The 18,104-nt window shown below is 40.5% G+C and overlaps 1 protein-coding gene across 5 annotated transcripts in view; it reads left to right on the forward strand.

The window, feature by feature from the left end:
* The window catches only part of DOCK11 (dedicator of cytokinesis 11), a 188,302-nt gene that overhangs the window by 80,126 nt on the left and 90,072 nt on the right, over window positions 1-18,104 (forward strand). For all 5 annotated transcript variants that reach the window (XM_084790544.1, XM_084790540.1, XM_084790542.1 and 2 more), the window contains exons 11-19: window positions 1,348-1,488; window positions 2,645-2,857; window positions 6,894-7,016; window positions 8,332-8,414; window positions 11,092-11,214; window positions 11,395-11,471; window positions 13,261-13,445; window positions 13,534-13,599; window positions 15,563-15,655. In XM_084790544.1, coding sequence (XP_084646670.1) covers window positions 1,348-1,488; window positions 2,645-2,857; window positions 6,894-7,016; window positions 8,332-8,414; window positions 11,092-11,214; window positions 11,395-11,471; window positions 13,261-13,445; window positions 13,534-13,599; window positions 15,563-15,655 — 1,104 coding nt within the window. The remainder of the gene's footprint in view (window positions 1-1,347; window positions 1,489-2,644; window positions 2,858-6,893; window positions 7,017-8,331; window positions 8,415-11,091; window positions 11,215-11,394; window positions 11,472-13,260; window positions 13,446-13,533; window positions 13,600-15,562; window positions 15,656-18,104) is intronic.

Below are 18,104 nucleotides of genomic sequence, written 5' to 3' on the forward strand. Positions count from 1 at the left end.
GAGAAGAGTCTTATATATATATATTTCTTGGCTTGACTGTTCCTTCTTGGCAGTAATTTCTGACCAAATTCCTTTTGAGTCATTTCTCCCCTACCCATGCCTATGGGCCTAGTGAAAGTATAAGGTATATCATAATCTATATTTGGCTTCCTGTTTGCAAGTAAACAGAGGGGCTTAGTCTGTGGGAGCCTTGGGAGTTGGAGGGGTTTCTAGAGGCTTCTCTGAGGAGACACAGATGCCTACCCTCCTCAGAGGAACTGACTCCCAGTATCTTTTGTTTAAGAATTGTATTTATCTTGAAATACAAGTATTCGTTAAAAATGTATCTTTTGTGGCAGTTAGGGCACATCCCCCAGTTTTGTTCCAAGCTGAGCTCATTTATCTGCCTCGAGGCCGAAACTGCTCTCTGTTCATCGGTTAAATGTAGGTGACCCCCAGGGTTCCAGCCTGGGCTGCCTCTCGTCTCACTCTAGATGCTAGTGACTTCTGAATCCTTCTCCCCGACCCAGACCTCTCTTAGGTTCCCAGCCGCCTCCTAATCACCCCTGACTCATTTCCACTCACTCTTCCCCTCAAACTGTCATTCATCTGTATGACAACATCAGTGTCCATGTGATCTCCTGTGTCTGAGAGCACTATGTTCCTCTTGTAGGGCTTTCAAACCTATTCCTGTCAGTCTGACCTCCTGAAAAGCTTGTGAGGAAAACAAACTCTGTCATCATTGAGGATATATTTTGTAAAGAAGAGGAAGGAAAAAAAACCCCAGCTAAATACATACTGAAAGATAATGTTAGATAAATATGAGGAAGGACATTTAGACTGTCATGCTGTATGCATTTTTTTTTTTTTTTACAGATAGTTGGGGAAGTGAAAATTGATTAGAGAGGCAGGTGAAATAAGAGAGCAAGCCACACAGCTTTCTGGGCCAGGCTTCCTCATAGAACAGCAAACACAAAGACCCTGTGGTGAGAGAGGTGCTGGATATATTCGAAAAATAACCAAGAGGCATGTGCAATTTGGAGCAGTAAAGTGGCAGGGAAAGGCAAAAACAGTGAAAGACGAGGTCACAAATGTGGGGAATGAGAGTCCTGGAGTCATGCGGTGTAGCGTAGGGTTTTGTAGGCAAGGGTGTGGGTTTCTGAAGTGCTCATTGCCTTAGGTCAGATTCTTCCAGAACTTCTCTTGTCAGTGCTTGAAAATTGCTGTAAAGACTCCTGGAAAATCTTGACTGAAGCCTGGACAGAGCTATTGGATTCTGCTGCCATCTCCAATATACTGATCTGAATGAATATAAATCATGTTACTATGAATCCTGTCTTTTTCTATGACATACTATCTGTTCTGCAGAGGTTGGACTTTTCAGGGATTGAGCCGGATGTAAAGCCATTTGAAGAAAAGTGCAACAAGCGCTTCCTGGTGAATTGCTATGATTTAACTTTCAATATCGTGGGTCACATTGGAGACAACGTGAAAGGACCACCCACAAATGTATGTATGACCTTTCAGTCAACTGCCTTGGATCCAGCCTATTAAAGAAATACTTTTCTTGTTTTACAACTGAGGACTAACTGGTGGGACAAAAATTCCAGTGTTGCGTATTATGATAAATTTGACATGAAGAGTTTCACCTCTTTCTTGGGCCAAAATACAATGTGTTCTCATCTTGAGAGGCTTCCTGCAAGTCTTACCTACTCTGAGTAGCAGATGGAAAATAACCTTTTTTGTTCAGGATTGGCATGTCTCCCCAACCTGGAAAAAATCCCCCTCACACTGGATTTGACTAAGAAATAAGATTTCCTTTGGAAAATTGGTTCATAGCAATAAATTAGTGCCCCCAAGCCCTGATGAGGCACAGTTGCTGTGCCATCTCCCAGGCTCTCTCACTGCTCTGTAGAATGAAATTCACTTTTGGTCTGTGTAAATATTAGGGATCATGACTTGACACAGTCAGACTTGCCACTGTAAATGTCAAACCCTCAAAGAGACTATTTGATTTTCATCTTTATTTATGATTTCTAGTTTCAAAAATATCAAGTAACGATTGATTCTTTCACAAAGTACCTAAAATATACCAGAACACTTTTCTGCCTGTAAAGGGTTAATCTTTATGCCATCTGGCATGAAATTTCTCTTTGTGACCACCTTTCAAATGCCATCTGTAGAGAGGAATCATGTCTTCCAAATTTGCTGATGGGGCAGAGCATATTTTTTGGACAATTTGCTGTTGACTGATATTAATGCTTATGAAATGTAAAGTCTAGTACATTGTAGTATGCCAAAAGGATTAAAAAATAATCTATAATGTTAGCATTGTTTTTGGAGTCATGACAGTAAATGTATAGATATTTAAGTTTTATTCATCGATGAATTTTTCTTTAGATGAAACTTTTGAATTCTACTCATCTTTAAAAAATAACTTTAATTTTTGTGAATTCACAACCTGGAAATTTATACCTGGCAAAATTAAAATCTGACAAGTTTTCCATTTCTTAATGCCTTTCCTGTTATTCTATGCATAACAACAGTGCACTTTTAACTAAATAATAAATGGAGAAAGTAACATAATTAACTTAAAGAAAAACGTCATTTTTCGATTTGCCTTCTAAAGTCTAAGTTTTAAAATGTCAACTGTCTTCATTCCTAGGTCGAGCCCTTTTTCATCAACCTTGCCTTATTTGATGTAAAGAATAATTGCAAAATATCAGCCGACTTTCATGTGGACCTGAACCCGCCCTCTGTCCGGGAAATGCTGTGGGGCACCTCTACCCTACTGGCCAATGATGGGAGTGCAAAGGGCTATTCACCTGAGTCTCTGGTCCACGGAATTGCCGAGTCGCAGTTATGCTACATAAAGCAGGTAAGTGTTGGTCATTAGCTGTGGTAGCACATTCAGAACAAGAAAGAGAAGCATCTTTCCCTTACTTCGTGGTTCCAGGCAATTTTTCTTACAGCATTCCACCTCTCCGAAGATCTGGTTACAGATGGTCTTTTGCTGACTGAGGCGGCAACGAAAGGTGGAAAGCAATGAACATGTTAATAGCATGTTGGCAGAGTGGCATTTTTTTTCAGAGTGACATTTTAAGTGGAACCGTGATATGAAATTCAGTGGGAATGTTTTGTAAAATACAATGCAAATATAGAGCCAGCCACACACACATGACCACAAGTGTGCGCGCATGCGTGCACGCACACACATGCACACATACACACACTCGCGTGCGCATTCATGCACACATTGGTGTGATATTCTAGGTGTGGCAATGGGTGGCAAAAATGTTTATTCTCTGAAGAAAAACTGACCTTACATTCTCATGTCCCTTATAAGCAGGAGCATAACTTTTTTAAAAAACTATTTTTATTAATTTATTCATATTACATCTTAATTGTTATCCCATCCCTTGTATCCTCCCTCCCTCTCATTTTCCCCTTACTCCCCTCCCCTATGACTGTGACTGAGGGAGGCCTCCTCCCCCTGTATAAGGAGCATAACTTTTAAAACTGGTTCTTGAAAGAGCAAAAGGAGGGAACTGTAGTGTCCCACCCGTATGCCCCTCCACACATATATATATATATGCCTCTGGGAATCCTTTAAACATGTATATAACTAACACCTTTATAGCTCTATGTTTGCATGAGGGAGGAGAGTGGGGACTGTCTCTGACAGGAACTCTGGTGCCTCTGATTTGATCACTTCCCCTTGGTGGGGATGGCCCTGCGGCCACATACAGGAATAGGAAGCAGGCTATCCTGACCTGATAGGCTGTGGTCAGATGGTGGAGGAGGAGGTCCCCTTCTGTCAGAGAGGTGTAGAGGAGGGGAATAGGGCAGACGTGGGAGGGGGTGGGAACAGGGAGATAAGAACAAGGGGATAACAATCGGAGTGTAATGTGAATAGATTATAATAAAATAAAAAAAAATTTTAAAGAAAAATCAGAAAAATAAAATGGAATAATATACAGCAAACAGATAGCTAGGCATAGTTATGCATAAGTTATTTAGCATGAATTAGATGTAATTGGGCATGATAGTATAGACCAGCTACTTGGGATCACTTGAGCCTGGGAAATCCAGGCCAGCTTAACTAACATAGCAAGATGGGTGAATGGAAGGAAGGAAGGAAGAAGGGAGGAATGGAGGAAGTCAGGTAAGATGGAAGGAATGGGAGGGGAGGGAAATAAGGGGAGAGGAAATGCCAAATAATAGGAAGGGAAGAAAAATTGAAAAGGAAACATTTAGAAGAGCAAAGAAATCACAGTGGGCCAAATAAATGCAAATGGGAAACCACTATAGACGCGTACAACCTGAATGTTGCAGGTGAAACTTTTTGGACTGTGTTAATAGAGCACTGTTCCCAGTAACCAAAGGGCTAAGAATGTCACTGGACAGCATCTGAAGCCTTTGCAGAGATTCTCTGACTTTGCTATAATCCACCTACCTGATGACTCTACCAACAGATTTGAAGAGTGCCTTGATTTATTAATTCCATTGGTTCATTTCTATAAAAGCTTCACAACACTTTTACTACATTGGAGCATAGAAATTTTGGGTAACCTGAATCTATGTTACGAGGCCTCGGTTGCTCATATTTGGTTTCGAATAGATTGTCTCCTACCTTCTTGAAAAATAAAAGCAATTAAAATAAAAAGGACGGGATGCAAGGTCCAGTGCTGAGCAAACCTTCTGTGGGGCCAGCTGGGATGATCTGTTAGCCCAGCTCACAGATCTATTAGCCCAGCTCACAGATCTATTAGCCCAGCTCACAAATCAAGCACTACGTTTCCGGCAATGCCAGAAACCAACTTGATTCAGTTTTTCTGTTTTTGTTTTTGTTTTTGTTTTTGTTTGTTTATTTGGTTTGTTGATTTTTCAAGACAGGGTTTCTCTGTGTAACCTTGGCTATCCTGGACTCACTTTGTAGACCAGGCTGGAGTCGAGCTCACAAGGATCCACCTGCCTCTGCCTCCCTGAGTGCTGGGATTACAGGTATGCACCACTGTGCCTGGCTCCTTGATACAATTTGATGATGCACCGTAGTGGTAACCAGACACCTAATGTTTGTTACTTCATTTAATCCATATAAGAAGTTTCCAGTGACACTGTTACTCTCAGTCTGGCATTTCATGGGTTAGAGATCAAAATCTGAGATATAGAAAAGATGTGAATTACCTAAAGTGATAAATGGCCAAGCCAGAAGATGAACCCAGGCTGTTTAACTCCTCACCCATATTTTAAGCACCTTGTTCCATTTTTGCTCATGCTTGCTGCCTGGGAATCCATCACCCAGGCTTTCTACAAGCTCTTTGATTTGGTGGGGGAGGGGACACTGCTAACCCCACTGTTTTCTATTATGCTTTGTCAATCTCAGAAGCTTCCATTTGGAACTAATGAGATAATGTGTTTGAAATGCTTTGAAAAAGAGAAAGCAATATTTAACAAACTTAGTAATACACCAAATTGGAAAATAAAATGTTGGTAAAGACCCAGTGATGAATTATTCTAGTGACGTTCATTTGATGTTCTTTCAAGAGAGAGAAAAAATCCCCTGACACAGTATTTAGAGGATTTCTTATTTGGAAAGACAAAGGATGGCGTAGCTACTCCAAACATATTCAAAAAGATATGTGACTTTGTCTGGATTTGCATTTGTGCCCTTTAGGCAAGTTCTAGAGCTTTTGCTTCCTTCTTTTACACTGACAGCACCAAAGCTTTTAATCTGTAGAGTTTTCCATAAGATGGTTTAGGGGTTTGTGCATTGCCTGTATGTGTCCATGTGGGTATGTGTACATATGTGTGCATGCAGTTGTGGAAGCCAGAGGTCAAAAATAGTGTCTTCCTCAATCACTTCTTTTTTCTTTTTTAAAACAAATAATATGTTTTGTTGTTTCTAATCATGTGTGTGCTGATGCGTGCATATACAGGAATAGGTGTGTGAGTATCCATGGAGGTCAGAAGAGGGTTAAGTAGGTTCCTAGAGCTGGAAGTAGAAGTGGTCGTGAGCCCTACCCCCAACATGGGTGCTAGCAAGTGACTTTCTTGGCCTTTTTGCAAGAGGTGTACGAGCCCCCTTTCTAGTTCCCCCACTTTATTTTTTTGAGTCAGCATCACTGTGAACCCAGAGCTCTTCCACTCATTTGGACTGGTTGGCCAGTGGACTCCAGGCATCTACTTTCCTGTCTCCTCCCCAGCACTGGGATTACAGAGAGACTTCTGCCTTTATGTGACTGGCAAACTCAGGGGCTCCTGTTTGTGTGGCTCCTGTTTGAGTTACCTCTTGGTCATCTAGAGCAGCGAAGTGTAATCTTCCTTCTTCACTGTATGCAGTATAAATTGTGAGTGAATTGCGTGGTTCTTATAACTACTTGGGAGGTACATAGATTATCTTTAGTATATACCAATTAAACCAAACAATGTGTATTGTATTCATTAGGTCTTTAGAACTCCCCTTGCAAAACAGCCAAGCGGAAGGAGCTTGGCAGCATATTGTGACTTGTACTTCAGGGACTTAATGTGGTGAAAGTAGTTACAAAATAGGAATTGCGTCTGGAAAGATACATTCATTGAAAGCTTTGGACTCTGTAGCAACCAGCTAGCACTGCCCTCTGTATACGGTGGTACAGGGTTAGGATTCTAGTGCTCCAGCATTCAGGTGGCAGAGGCAAGATGATTGCATTGAGTTCCAACCTATCCTGGTCTCTATATACTTAGACCCTGTCTCAAAAAGGCAAAAGCCCTGTAAATAGCAAAAATGTCCTACCTATTCTTGGAATCCTGGATATGATCCTATGTTGAATATCAACATTCTGTACTCTGCACACTACACGACATCTGTTGCCAAACAGCCATATGTATGTTACATAAAAATATCTTAACAGAAGTCATTTCTCCCCCCACAGGGAATCTTCTCAGTGACGAACCCACATCCTGAAATTTTTCTAGTTGTGAGAATCGAGAAGGTGCTGCAGGGAAATATCACACACTGTGCAGAACCCTACATCAAAAACTCAGATCCGATAAAGGTATTTTAAAAATCATTGGTAAATATTCCTGCTAAGTAGAGAACTTTTCTTTTATTGGTATCTTAAAAGGCACTGTCAGTGACCTTATTGATGGGAAATTATATTCACTGAGGATCTTTCACATTGTTTGCTTTGGAAAGCTGGTCCATTCCTGTCTCTGATGTGTTGAGGCTAGACAGTGAGTACTTTATCAATGTATTGACTTCAAAGGGCTGCTAACCATGGGTCCATATCATCCTTCATACTTATTCTGTGTTCTTTCTTTCTTTCATGATATGTTGACATATTACATGGTAGGGAGTTTTCATTGTTTATATTTTTTTCCTGAATGTCCTTACATGCCAACATTAAAATTTGGCCACTTTTATCATTATCAAAACTCTAGATCATGACACCTGACTGTTTAGAAACTTGAATCCTGTCCTCTCACATTATAAGTGAGAAATCTGAGGTCCAGGGAAGAGAAGGGTTTGTGAAACAATTCATTCATAGCACCCCAGTTATTGCCATCAATCTGTTGTATTTTGCATTTTACTGTATTCAAATAATACTTATCAAGTGGAAGATGCTGAGGAGACATTACCAATAGTGTGTGTGTGTCGGGGGGGGTATCTTTGCAATGTACACAAAAGCCTCTAGCAATTTGCATCCCTAGGGATGAGCATTCAGCCAGTGCTCTGCAGCCTATTTAGGCCTTATAGGCAGCTTATCGCCTTTGTCATCTCTCATTGCCTGTTCAAACAGCGGCTGCTGCCCACATGAGACTAATTGCATTGACTCTTGTCACTTGTGCCTTATCTCGGGAGTAGAAAGGTCAACTGTATCTAGAACAAACTTCCCCCATGAATAATGAGCATCTGCCAGCAGCCTGAAAGGAAATCCACATTAACTAACAGTGCTCAAAGTGTTCTTAGCAGAGGGCTGTGGTGCAAACAGCATCTCTTTAGTCTGTCTTCTTAAATGAAGAAAGAGTTGTCAAGGAGAAAACAACATGCCTTTAGGAATTGCTTTTTTGGATAGGTATTTGGCACAGTGGTAGAATGTTAGGCCGTAGATTTGATCTCCAGCATAGCATCACACACACACACACACACACACACACACACACACACACACACACACACACTTTAAAAAATAAATCCTTTAGCCTTGGAAAATGTGTATTAAGGATATAATGTATTTTAATATTTGATATTTTTTATAGACGTTTCTTTCCAGATTGTTGGTGTGTTGTGGTGATGATCTGGGGGAAGTTTGAGGGTGAATCCACGGTGACTGAACAAATCTAAACTCATCTTCTTCTTTCTGACCATAGACAGCCCAGAAAGTACACAGGACAGCTAAACAAGTGTGTAGCCGCCTTGGACAATACCGAATGCCCTTTGCTTGGGCAGCCAGGTTCGTGTAAATGCAGTCCCCCGAGCCTTCTATTTTTAGTTGTCTGTGAAGTTGGGGACCAATGTTCTTACCAGCCACTCACCAGTCCATCTCTGGTAGGCCAGTTATGTCTTGGGACACTCCGGATGTAAAGCTTTTTTCTTTCTTTCTTTCTTTTTTTTTAAAAGAATTTGCTGTACATTCAAGACCCCTTTCCAAACCTCTCTTGTGTTTAGGTAGTCTTGCTTTAGGGAAATTTCTTTTGGCTTGGATTAACCTGATGGCCGCTCCTTAATCTTACATTTTAACACAGCTCACTGCTAACATGATAGGCTTTTCCCCCAGAGAACTTGATTGTGTAACAAATTATGTACAATATGCCCAGTTTTCTGAGTTGGCTGAGTTTATGGCTTGAAAACCATCAGCATCATTCTGGAAAACGTACTACAAACTGGATGGCAAAGAATGCAGTCATGATGTGCAAGCTCATAATTAATAGACTTTCTTGTTTCCTGGTGACAGAGTCAGCCAGTCCTTTGGGAATAGAGTATTGAGAAGCATGCATTGCCTATGGTTCCTATGTTATGAATGTCTTTTGTCCAATTCTTGCAAATCTACAGGCAGTGAGGACTTGAAGCCTGTGTCTTGCTTATCCCCACTTTGAACTGTAAATTCATCAGCCTGTTTATGGTACAGTCTGTACAACTGACTGGGAGTTGTTGGGAAAGGGCACCATGTTCTGAATAATTCAATCAGTTATGTTCTCTGGGCGCTGGGGAATAGCACAAGGTAGGAGATTTGAAGTGACTCACCTCTTCTGTCACTATAACCATTGCATTTGGGGTGAAGCTCTCAAAATCTTTCACGTGCTGATAGATAAGGCACCACTTTTCCTTGTTTTTCATACCAGTAAAACAAATGATTGCCAAGGATATGTAAATGGCAAAAACTAATGCAAGTTGGCATTCTAGAAGGCCAAATGTGGCTTATAAATATAGACATGATTACCTGTAATGCCTTTACCTTAAAGTCTCCAGCTGCTGCTCCTACTGTTATTATGAATACCTCTGTTCAAAACACTAGCTGATCTAAGTACTTAATGTACATTTTGTTTGTTTATTCTTTTTGAAAGAATAAACTCTACTTAGCCTAGAGCAGACCAGGCTGCCCTTGACCTTGCAGCAGCCTTTATGCCTCTGACTTCAGGATGCTGGGATTACAGGCATGCACCCTCACTCTGGGCCTAATGTATATATTTTTAAGAGACAGGTACCATTGCTTGTCCCATCTTTGAGAGGAGAAAATGGAGACACAGAAGGAAAGGAAAAAGCAAATGAAAGCCGAGTCTAAGTCATAGAGCAGGTGACAGAGTAGAAGCAGGACATGGGCTGCCGCTTTAGCAGGAACTCCAGACCGCTGTGGCAGTCTCCTGCTCTCAGACAGTTACAGACACCGCTTGCTGCTGTGTTGCCAGTTGGGACAATTAATTCTGGAAGCTTCAGAGAGAAACTCTGACCCCCAGTTCTGGTGAGGAAGTAGACTATTTTCTCCTCCCTGGATTGTTTCCACCAGCAGTAGTAGCAGGAATTTACTGAGGTTTGTTCAGGACATTTTCAAAATATATGATAATCCTGTTACTAGAAGTAAATACTTTAAAGAGGGTGCATCAGGCTCTGCCGAGGAGCATCGGATTTCTGGCTATTGCTACTTCTGTTGCATTAGGTCCTTGTATATTACTTTCCATTTGACAGTAAAATAGCTGGTAGATGAGGCTGGGTGTGGTGGTGCACACATCTTTGCTCCCAGCACTTAAGAGGTAGAAGGAGCAGGCAGATCTTTGTAAGTTCGAGGCCAGCCTGCTCTATACACCAAGTTCTAGACCAGCCAAGGTTATTTTGTGAAACCCTATCTCAAAAACAGAACAAAACAAAACAAAAGTGGAGGCAGGGAAAGCCTCAAAATTATATGAATATATATGTATATATGTGTATGTATGTATATATGTATATATATATATCCATTATATAAAATTATCTTTAGGATCTAATGTAATTTTTATCAGTTTTATGATAAAATACATCACTTTCAGGAATATACACTTAAGAGTCCACCTTAATAAATGTTCACAAGTGTAAGGACCACTTTAACCATGATTGATGAGGTATAGAAGGAATGTTTTTCCCCAGAAAGGTTCCTCAAGGCCCTGTCCGGTCATCTTTACCCACCTTTATGCACCCTTATGTATCCAGACATCCACCCATCTGACTATCACTATAGATAAAATTTTATCTGTCCTGACCTCATCATAAAAATGGAATCCTGCACTATGTATTCTTGGCCTTGGGTACTTATGCTTAGTATAATTTTGAGATTCATCCCTCCTGTGTAGAATTTCAGATGCCATTCCACCCCAAATTTTTGTTCATTCATTTACTAGTCAATTGGTATGTGGCTTATTACCAGTTTGGAGTTGTAGCAGATAAATATGCTGCGAGCATCCAGATAGTATGTGGATCCCTGCTTAGAAAGAGAACAGCATTGCTGTAGAGTAGGTGGTGTGTGCTTCAGTTTCCGAGAGCCCCCCAAAGCACCCCCACAGCACTTGTACAGTTTCACATTTTCACCAGTACTAGTTGAATTTATCGGTCCTTCCAAATTTGTGTTTTTTTTTTTACAAGCTTTTCTATTGCTATTCTAGACCCATTTTCAAAGATATTCAGGGCTCTCTGGATCTGGATGGGAGATTTTCCCCTTTGTATAAGCAAGACAGTAGCAAGCTGTCAAATGAAGACATTCTCAAGTTGCTATCAGAATACAAAAAGTAAGTGTGTGACATTATTATACTGAATGCATAGAATGGATGGGTTTTTGATTTCTTAAAGTAATGAATGTGAGTTACATATGGGCAAAACTGAATACTTAAAACCTTGAGATTGGGTTTCCAGTAATGCATTTACCAGTCATCATTTTTAGCTCTAAAATATTCTTGCTTTCTACTTAGGCCAGAAAAGACAAAATTGCAGATTATCCCTGGACAGCTGAACATCACAGTGGAATGTGTTCCTGTAGATTTACCAAGTAAGAATATATTGCAAAAAAAACACAAACAACAAAACAAAATGAAACACTGACAATTGTAATTGGAGCTTGAGTATCTATCAGTAGTTTACTGCAGATCTACCCAGTGTCTTAATTTCTTAGGGCTGCTCCCATCAACAAGGGAAGGAGCTAGCAAGCAAAGGATGTTCGAGGTCATAACTTGCAAACCGAGGGCATCCTATATATTGTAAAGACCTTGAGATGGAAGCAGTCTTGATTTGTATGAATAGAGAGGAAGTTGGTGTGCCTCTGTGGTAGGATGTGGTGGGAACAATGGAACAGGAAATGGGAGTAGAAAAGAATACAGAGAATTGTATAGACTGTGGTAACACCTTAGATTTTATTTTAAGTACATTGAGAAAACACTAAAGGATTGATTGTACACAGGGAACAATAGCTACTGTGCATTTAAAAGCATGTAAGAATGAAAGAGATTATATTTTCATAAAATGAATCACTGAGAAGATTAGAGAAATAGCCCAGTAGTTAAGAGCACTTACTGCTCTTCAGAGGACCAGAGTTCAGGTCCCAGGACCCACATTTTGCTGCTCACAACCACTTGTAATTCAAGCTTTAGTAAATTGGCCAACCTAACCTCTGCGGCACCAGAACACATGTGTACAGATACAAACACACAAATGAATCATGAAAGAAATCTTTAATGAAATAATTGAAATATAGGCAGGAATTTATGCATATGCATACAGATGTTCTTTACCACATTCTTTACATTGAAGGGAACTTGGAAACTAACACAATCAAAACTGTCAGTATGCTTCAAGTAGTTATGTCACAGGAGTGCCATAAAACTTGGTGCAATGTTTCAATGTGGCGCTTATGATTTGTTCAAAGAGATATCAGATAAGATGTCAAATAATCAAAATCGAGTTGGATACATACCATAGGACTTTCATTTTGCTATGTAAAATGTGCATAGACAGGAGACTAAACAGTCAAATGGCCACACTAGTCATCTGTGGAGAGTGGAGTGATGGATTGCTGTTGTAAATCCTTATTCTGTCCCTCCAGATGTTGTATGATTAGCATCCATTGCTTTAGTAATCAGAAAAAACAACTGCAACCAAAGCTGAGTCCTTAGGCTTAGGATAGCCTGGATCTTCCTCATCCAGCCACATGGCCCTGCAATAAGGACAGTGTCATAGCCCTACATGTTGCTCATGGCCTCTACTACAGTGGCAGCTTCAGGAACACGTGTGGTTATACTGCCCAGAGATCTTATTTTATTATTGGTAACACGTCATAAGGTCTATAATTTCAAAAGGCTTCCATTATTTCTTTAGTGAAAATTTGCACCTGCACTAACTTAACTTTTTTAAAGTGACTTGCCATGGGCTAATTGGAAGCATAAATTTACTCTCATTGCTTTCCCTGATACCAATAAAAACTTGCAGTGAAAGCTAAAATTGCAGCCTCCAGAGGGAACAAGGCAGTGGGGTTCTTTGCAGAGTTTCAATTTGTCAAAATTATGATGTGTTATATTTGGCAAGTCATTCCAATGTTGAGAATAAAATAGCAACCCATGTCTGGTGTAAAGGATCCCATGAAAATCAGCACTCGGCTGTGTCCTTTTCGGGTTCTTAAAGTTCTTTGACCTTTTTGTCACCAACCAAGAATTTTGTTCTGAAACTGTTCTTTGCAAACACAATCCTTATGTTTTGTTTGTTTGTTTGTTTGTTTTACAAATTCAGGACTGTGTTGATGCTTGTTAAGTTACATGCGTTGCATCTGTTTATTTTTCCCACCATAGATTGTATTACTCCTTCATATGTGCCTCTGAAGCCTTTTGAAAAGAATTGTCAAAATATTACTGTGGAGGTTGAAGAGTTTGTTCCAGAAATGACAAAATACTGTTATCCATTCACTATTTACAAAAACCATCTGTATGTCTATCCCTTGCAATTAAAATATGACGGCCAGAAATCATTTGCCAAGGTAAGGAAGCTATACATTCTTGGAGCATGCAATGTTCTTTAGCATCTGCTCACTGCAAGACTCAACTTTGCCTGATTGATGCTTTTAGGCTAGGAACATTGCCGTCTGTGTGGAATTCCGGGATTCTGATGAGAGTGATGCATCTGCGCTAAAGGTTGGTTTCTGGTGTATTTTGGGAAGAGATCAGAGAGATGAAAATTTTAGTACTTGGTGGAGTCATGCTTTAAGGTTAATGTCTTTAAATTGCAACAAGAACATGTGTTAGAGTGACAAAGGTAATGTTTCATTTCCTATTATTACATGTGAATGAAAGGGTTCGTTTAAATGATCTATATTACAAACCTGGGATGATGGGTAAATTGGGGCTAGGGATGGTTGTCTATGTGGTGCTACTGTTCTGGAGTAGAGAACTTGCCTAGTATGCACAAGGTCCTGGGTTCCATCTTGAGAAGGGGAAAGTGGATATGGTTTCCTTATTCTGTTTTGGCATTTGCTCCACTTGACTTTGTGTTGCTCGGAGGCCCAACTCCAAGGTCATGTTTTATGACTGGATAGTTTATAATGTTCCCTTCAGGGGACCTTATAATATTACTATTAGGAGACCTTAAACTCCTTTCCCTTTGAAGCCCGAACAGGCTTTTTGAGATGACAAAAGGACGGCATGACAGTTTTGATCTGAGCTAGGACTTTTGCTCTATGGCCAGCCAAACAGTGCCTCTAAATAGCTCTGTGATCACTGTAAGGCAGAGTCTCAGGAGAATGCAATGCAGCCACAAATACCCACCATGGCGCAGTGCCTTTATGGCTTCATTATAAACCTTTACTCTTAATCCCATTGATCAGAAGCCCCAAACCATGCAACCATCACAAAGTGTGTATCTGGTTCCTTGCTTCTAACCTGAATCTAAATCAGCCAAATGGATGAGAAAGATACCTATGTACTCCCAACTAAATTGTTGAATATTGCATTGCCCCAATGTTCCCCAATTGTTCCCAAAGAGAACATTAAATTAAATTAAGGATTAGCTGACTCAAATGCAGTGGTGTTTTTCTCCCTCTTGTCTCTTCAGTAGAGATGCGAATAGCCAGTTCTCTCTCCTGCCTACAGTATCCTTTGATATTAGAAACCCTTAGGTGACTTCTCAGCAGTTCTTGAAAAAAAATCCTTGATAGCTGTATTTCAGGAGAATTGGCTGTGTACTTGTGGAGTCTCAATTTCATGTCTTAGCTGGCCTAGAGGCTCAATCCACAGGAAGAGAGAAGTAGTTAGTGACTTGGCATGCTGGCTCTATATTCATCCTTGAGCTTATTGGGCCAATGGAAGGAAAAGAAAATCAGCTTAGTCCTGAAATGGGAGCATTCCAAGCAACCATAGAAAGTCTTATGTCTAATACCCGAGAACAAATGATTTTGAAAAAAAACATGTACTTTAAAAAGTGTCACATTATAACAGGTAAAGAGAAGCTGGGCATACCTTTAATTCCAGCATTTGAAAGGCATAGGCCGGGATGTATGCAGATATCTGAGTTGGTGAGGAGCCTGGTCTGCATAGTAAGTTCCAGGCCAGCCAGGGCTACATAGTAAAACCTAGCCTCAAACAACAAACAAACAAAGCTTAAAATGTAAGAGAACAATGAGCTTGTCTGTCTGCAGCTTAATGGACATTTGATTTTTTAAAAAAGTTTTAGGTTGCTGTTGTTTTTTTTTTAAACATCTTTAAATAAACACTGAACAAGAAACATTCAAAAAGAAAAACCTTGCTCACTAAGGTTCACCTATCTGTCACATCAAGCTTTCCACATGAAGAGCCAGAAGGTTATAGAGAGGAGTTGTCCCCTACTGGAGAAGATACTATATAGCATGCCACTGTTAGCTAGTAGGGAGTGTATTTCTTCCATGGCCACAAGTTGGAAAGTGTTTTATGGCTGAGCGAGGCACTGTCTGGCTTGGTATCTGGAGTGACTGCATAAATGCTTGGGCACTTCCAGGCTCAGGAGGGCAGCTGATGGGATTCGGCCCCGCCCCCTACTCACACTGCCTTTAGATGTATGTGGTTCTATAGCACCTTGTTTAAAGAACTAGGTTTGGAGTGGTGACTCTGTTTCCTTCTTTTGCAGTGCATTTATGGCAAACCCGCAGGGTCTGTTTTTACCACAAATGCATATGCTGTGGTCTCACATCACAACCAAAATCCGGAGTTCTATGATGAGGTAAAGACTTATGATTTCAGTGTTTGCAAAAGGCCATGCTTGTTAATTCCATTCATTCATTCATTCACTCACTCATTTGTTCATGAATGTATGTATGTATGTATTTAAAATTTCAAACCACTCATCTGAATGTTTTGTTCCATGAACATTGAAAATGTCACATCAAAAGGAGGGGTTTGTGCCTTCGTGGTGTCCTATGATGACAGTGAGAGATTTAGTCACAATTTTAAAGGCTTCCCTGAGTTAAGATAGCACACAAATCACAAACAGGGACTCTGGGCCTGCACACTTTTATCAGACTGGCTCTGTTTGAATGAGGGAGTCACTTTCTCTTCTGGGCTCTCTCCCATTTCCTCAGCATTTAAATAAGAAGTCCAGATCCAGGCTTGGTGGTGTAGACCTACAACCCTGGCTCTTCAAGACTTAATGAGGATGTATCTCAGAATGAACATTAAAAGTTCAGTGTAAGCCAAGCATGGTTACTTGCCCGTGATCCCAACATTCGATTGGAAGGCTGAAGCGGAAGTTCAGGGTCATTCTCAGTGACATAGTCAGCTTGAGGCTGGCCTGGGCTATATGAAAACGTAGCTCAAAAAACTTACTGAAAAGAGGTGAAGTTCTCAGGTAGAGAACTCGCCTAGTATACACAAGGCCCTGCATTCAAACCCCGGGATTGGAAATTAGCTAATGAATGAACTACATAAATGTGGGTGTAGGCTATGAAACTAGAGAAGAGCTTACCAGGAGAGAGGAGGAGGGAAGAGGGGAGGGGGGCAATAGAGACTATCTGTGAATGAAGGCCAGGGGGATAGGGCTGAGGGAGGAAAGAGAGGAGCAGCAGGGACAAGGTGGGGGTGGGGGGCCTATAGAAAATGCCACATTGAAACTTAATACCTCAAGTGCTCATTTCAAAACAAAGTTAAATAAGTAAATAAATCAAACTAACTAAATCCAAAATAGCTTTTCCGAAGACACACCCAGTTCTCTTCTCATACTGTTTTTAAATGGCAAGTGGCAGCTTGCCTGTAAGTGGAGCACTGGAGGGTGTCACAGTCCCACTGGCTGCCCTGCCCACCTCACGGGAATGGATCTAATGGGGAGTGCTGTGGCATCCTCTTCTGTTCTCTCTGGCTCTTTCTTGCTGCTTCTCTATCTCTGCATCTCTTCGTATTGCCCAGTGTACCCTCTGTCACACCTCTTCTAGCTTCTATATATTTGCTTATCCAAATTTTCAGGCTGCTTTTGATCCCTAGTCTTTGCATGTGGCCTGAACGGATATCCTGGGCCAGATGCTCCACTGGTTCTGCTTAAAGTCTCCATTCTTGGCTTAGTCTGAAACCACCTGCCCCCTGCTGTCAGGATTTTTCCTGATCCACCTGCTCTTGTATGGACCCTCATGTCCCAGCTTTGGGCCCCACTCATTCTTTGCTCAGTGCACTTCCCCTGATTTCTTTGAGGCTAGGGGAAGAAGCAGTTTTGCTACCCAGGGGAGAATATGCCCATGTTTATGTGCAGCAGAGCATTAGATGCCCAGATGGTCTGGATGCTGTGAATAGGCATGTTCTGTAATGAAATATACCTATAACAGACCGTGATGACAATACTGCCAACCATGCCTTGCATGTACTATAATTGGACCAAATGTCCATCGACATACTGTTTCTTATATGCCTCTCTATAGCCAGTATCAACCAGTGCAGAGAACTGGATCACACAGTACACAGCACATGCTATTTTTAGAGTGTCTAAAATAATAGACTTTTTTGATTCATTCGCTATATATTGATGAGGCAAAACAGAGAAAATAGTTATTTTCATCTATCTGAATGGCTATGGGCATGTTATCAAATCATTTATATCTTTAATTTGTCTCTTACCTGCTAATAGGAAAGATAAGCATATAATTGGTTTATAGTTAGGAAATCTCTTGATCATTTTTTATAAGCATCTTTTGAATTTAATTTTTTGAGTCATGTGTGACATCTTTTTGTCTGTTCAAAAATAAAGCTTTTTTTTTCCAAGAGAAATTTTTATGAACTTTGATTTGTGGGTAGTGTAAAGCCCTGGTGAGTATTTCCATATTATTTGTAATAAGAGCTCATTTATTTTTCTATGCACAGAGGAACAACCACTTAGGTAAATTCAGTGCTCCTTTTAAATGAATCACAGTGGGCCATGTCACACCTGGGCTTGAGGCTGTGGGTTTTAATCGAGTGTTTTAGAAAACCCTCCTATAAAGTTGAAGCTGGGAGAATCCATTGAGTTATACAGAAAGAAGAATTAAATCAGCAAAAGTATTAAAGTCTACAACTCAGGAGAATAGTGCTGTCAAACTGAAGCTGACCAGAAAAATATTACAAGTACATTGAAATGAAATCCACTCTTCGGCTACTTGGCTTATCCTTTGGGGAACATTTTGGAAGTGGATGTTGAAGCCAAACTACATGGC

Source organism: Acomys minous (genome assembly GCF_964271855.1).
Source record: "Acomys minous genome assembly, chromosome: 7".
In the NCBI taxonomy this organism is placed as follows: domain Eukaryota; kingdom Metazoa; phylum Chordata; class Mammalia; order Rodentia; family Muridae; genus Acomys; species Acomys minous.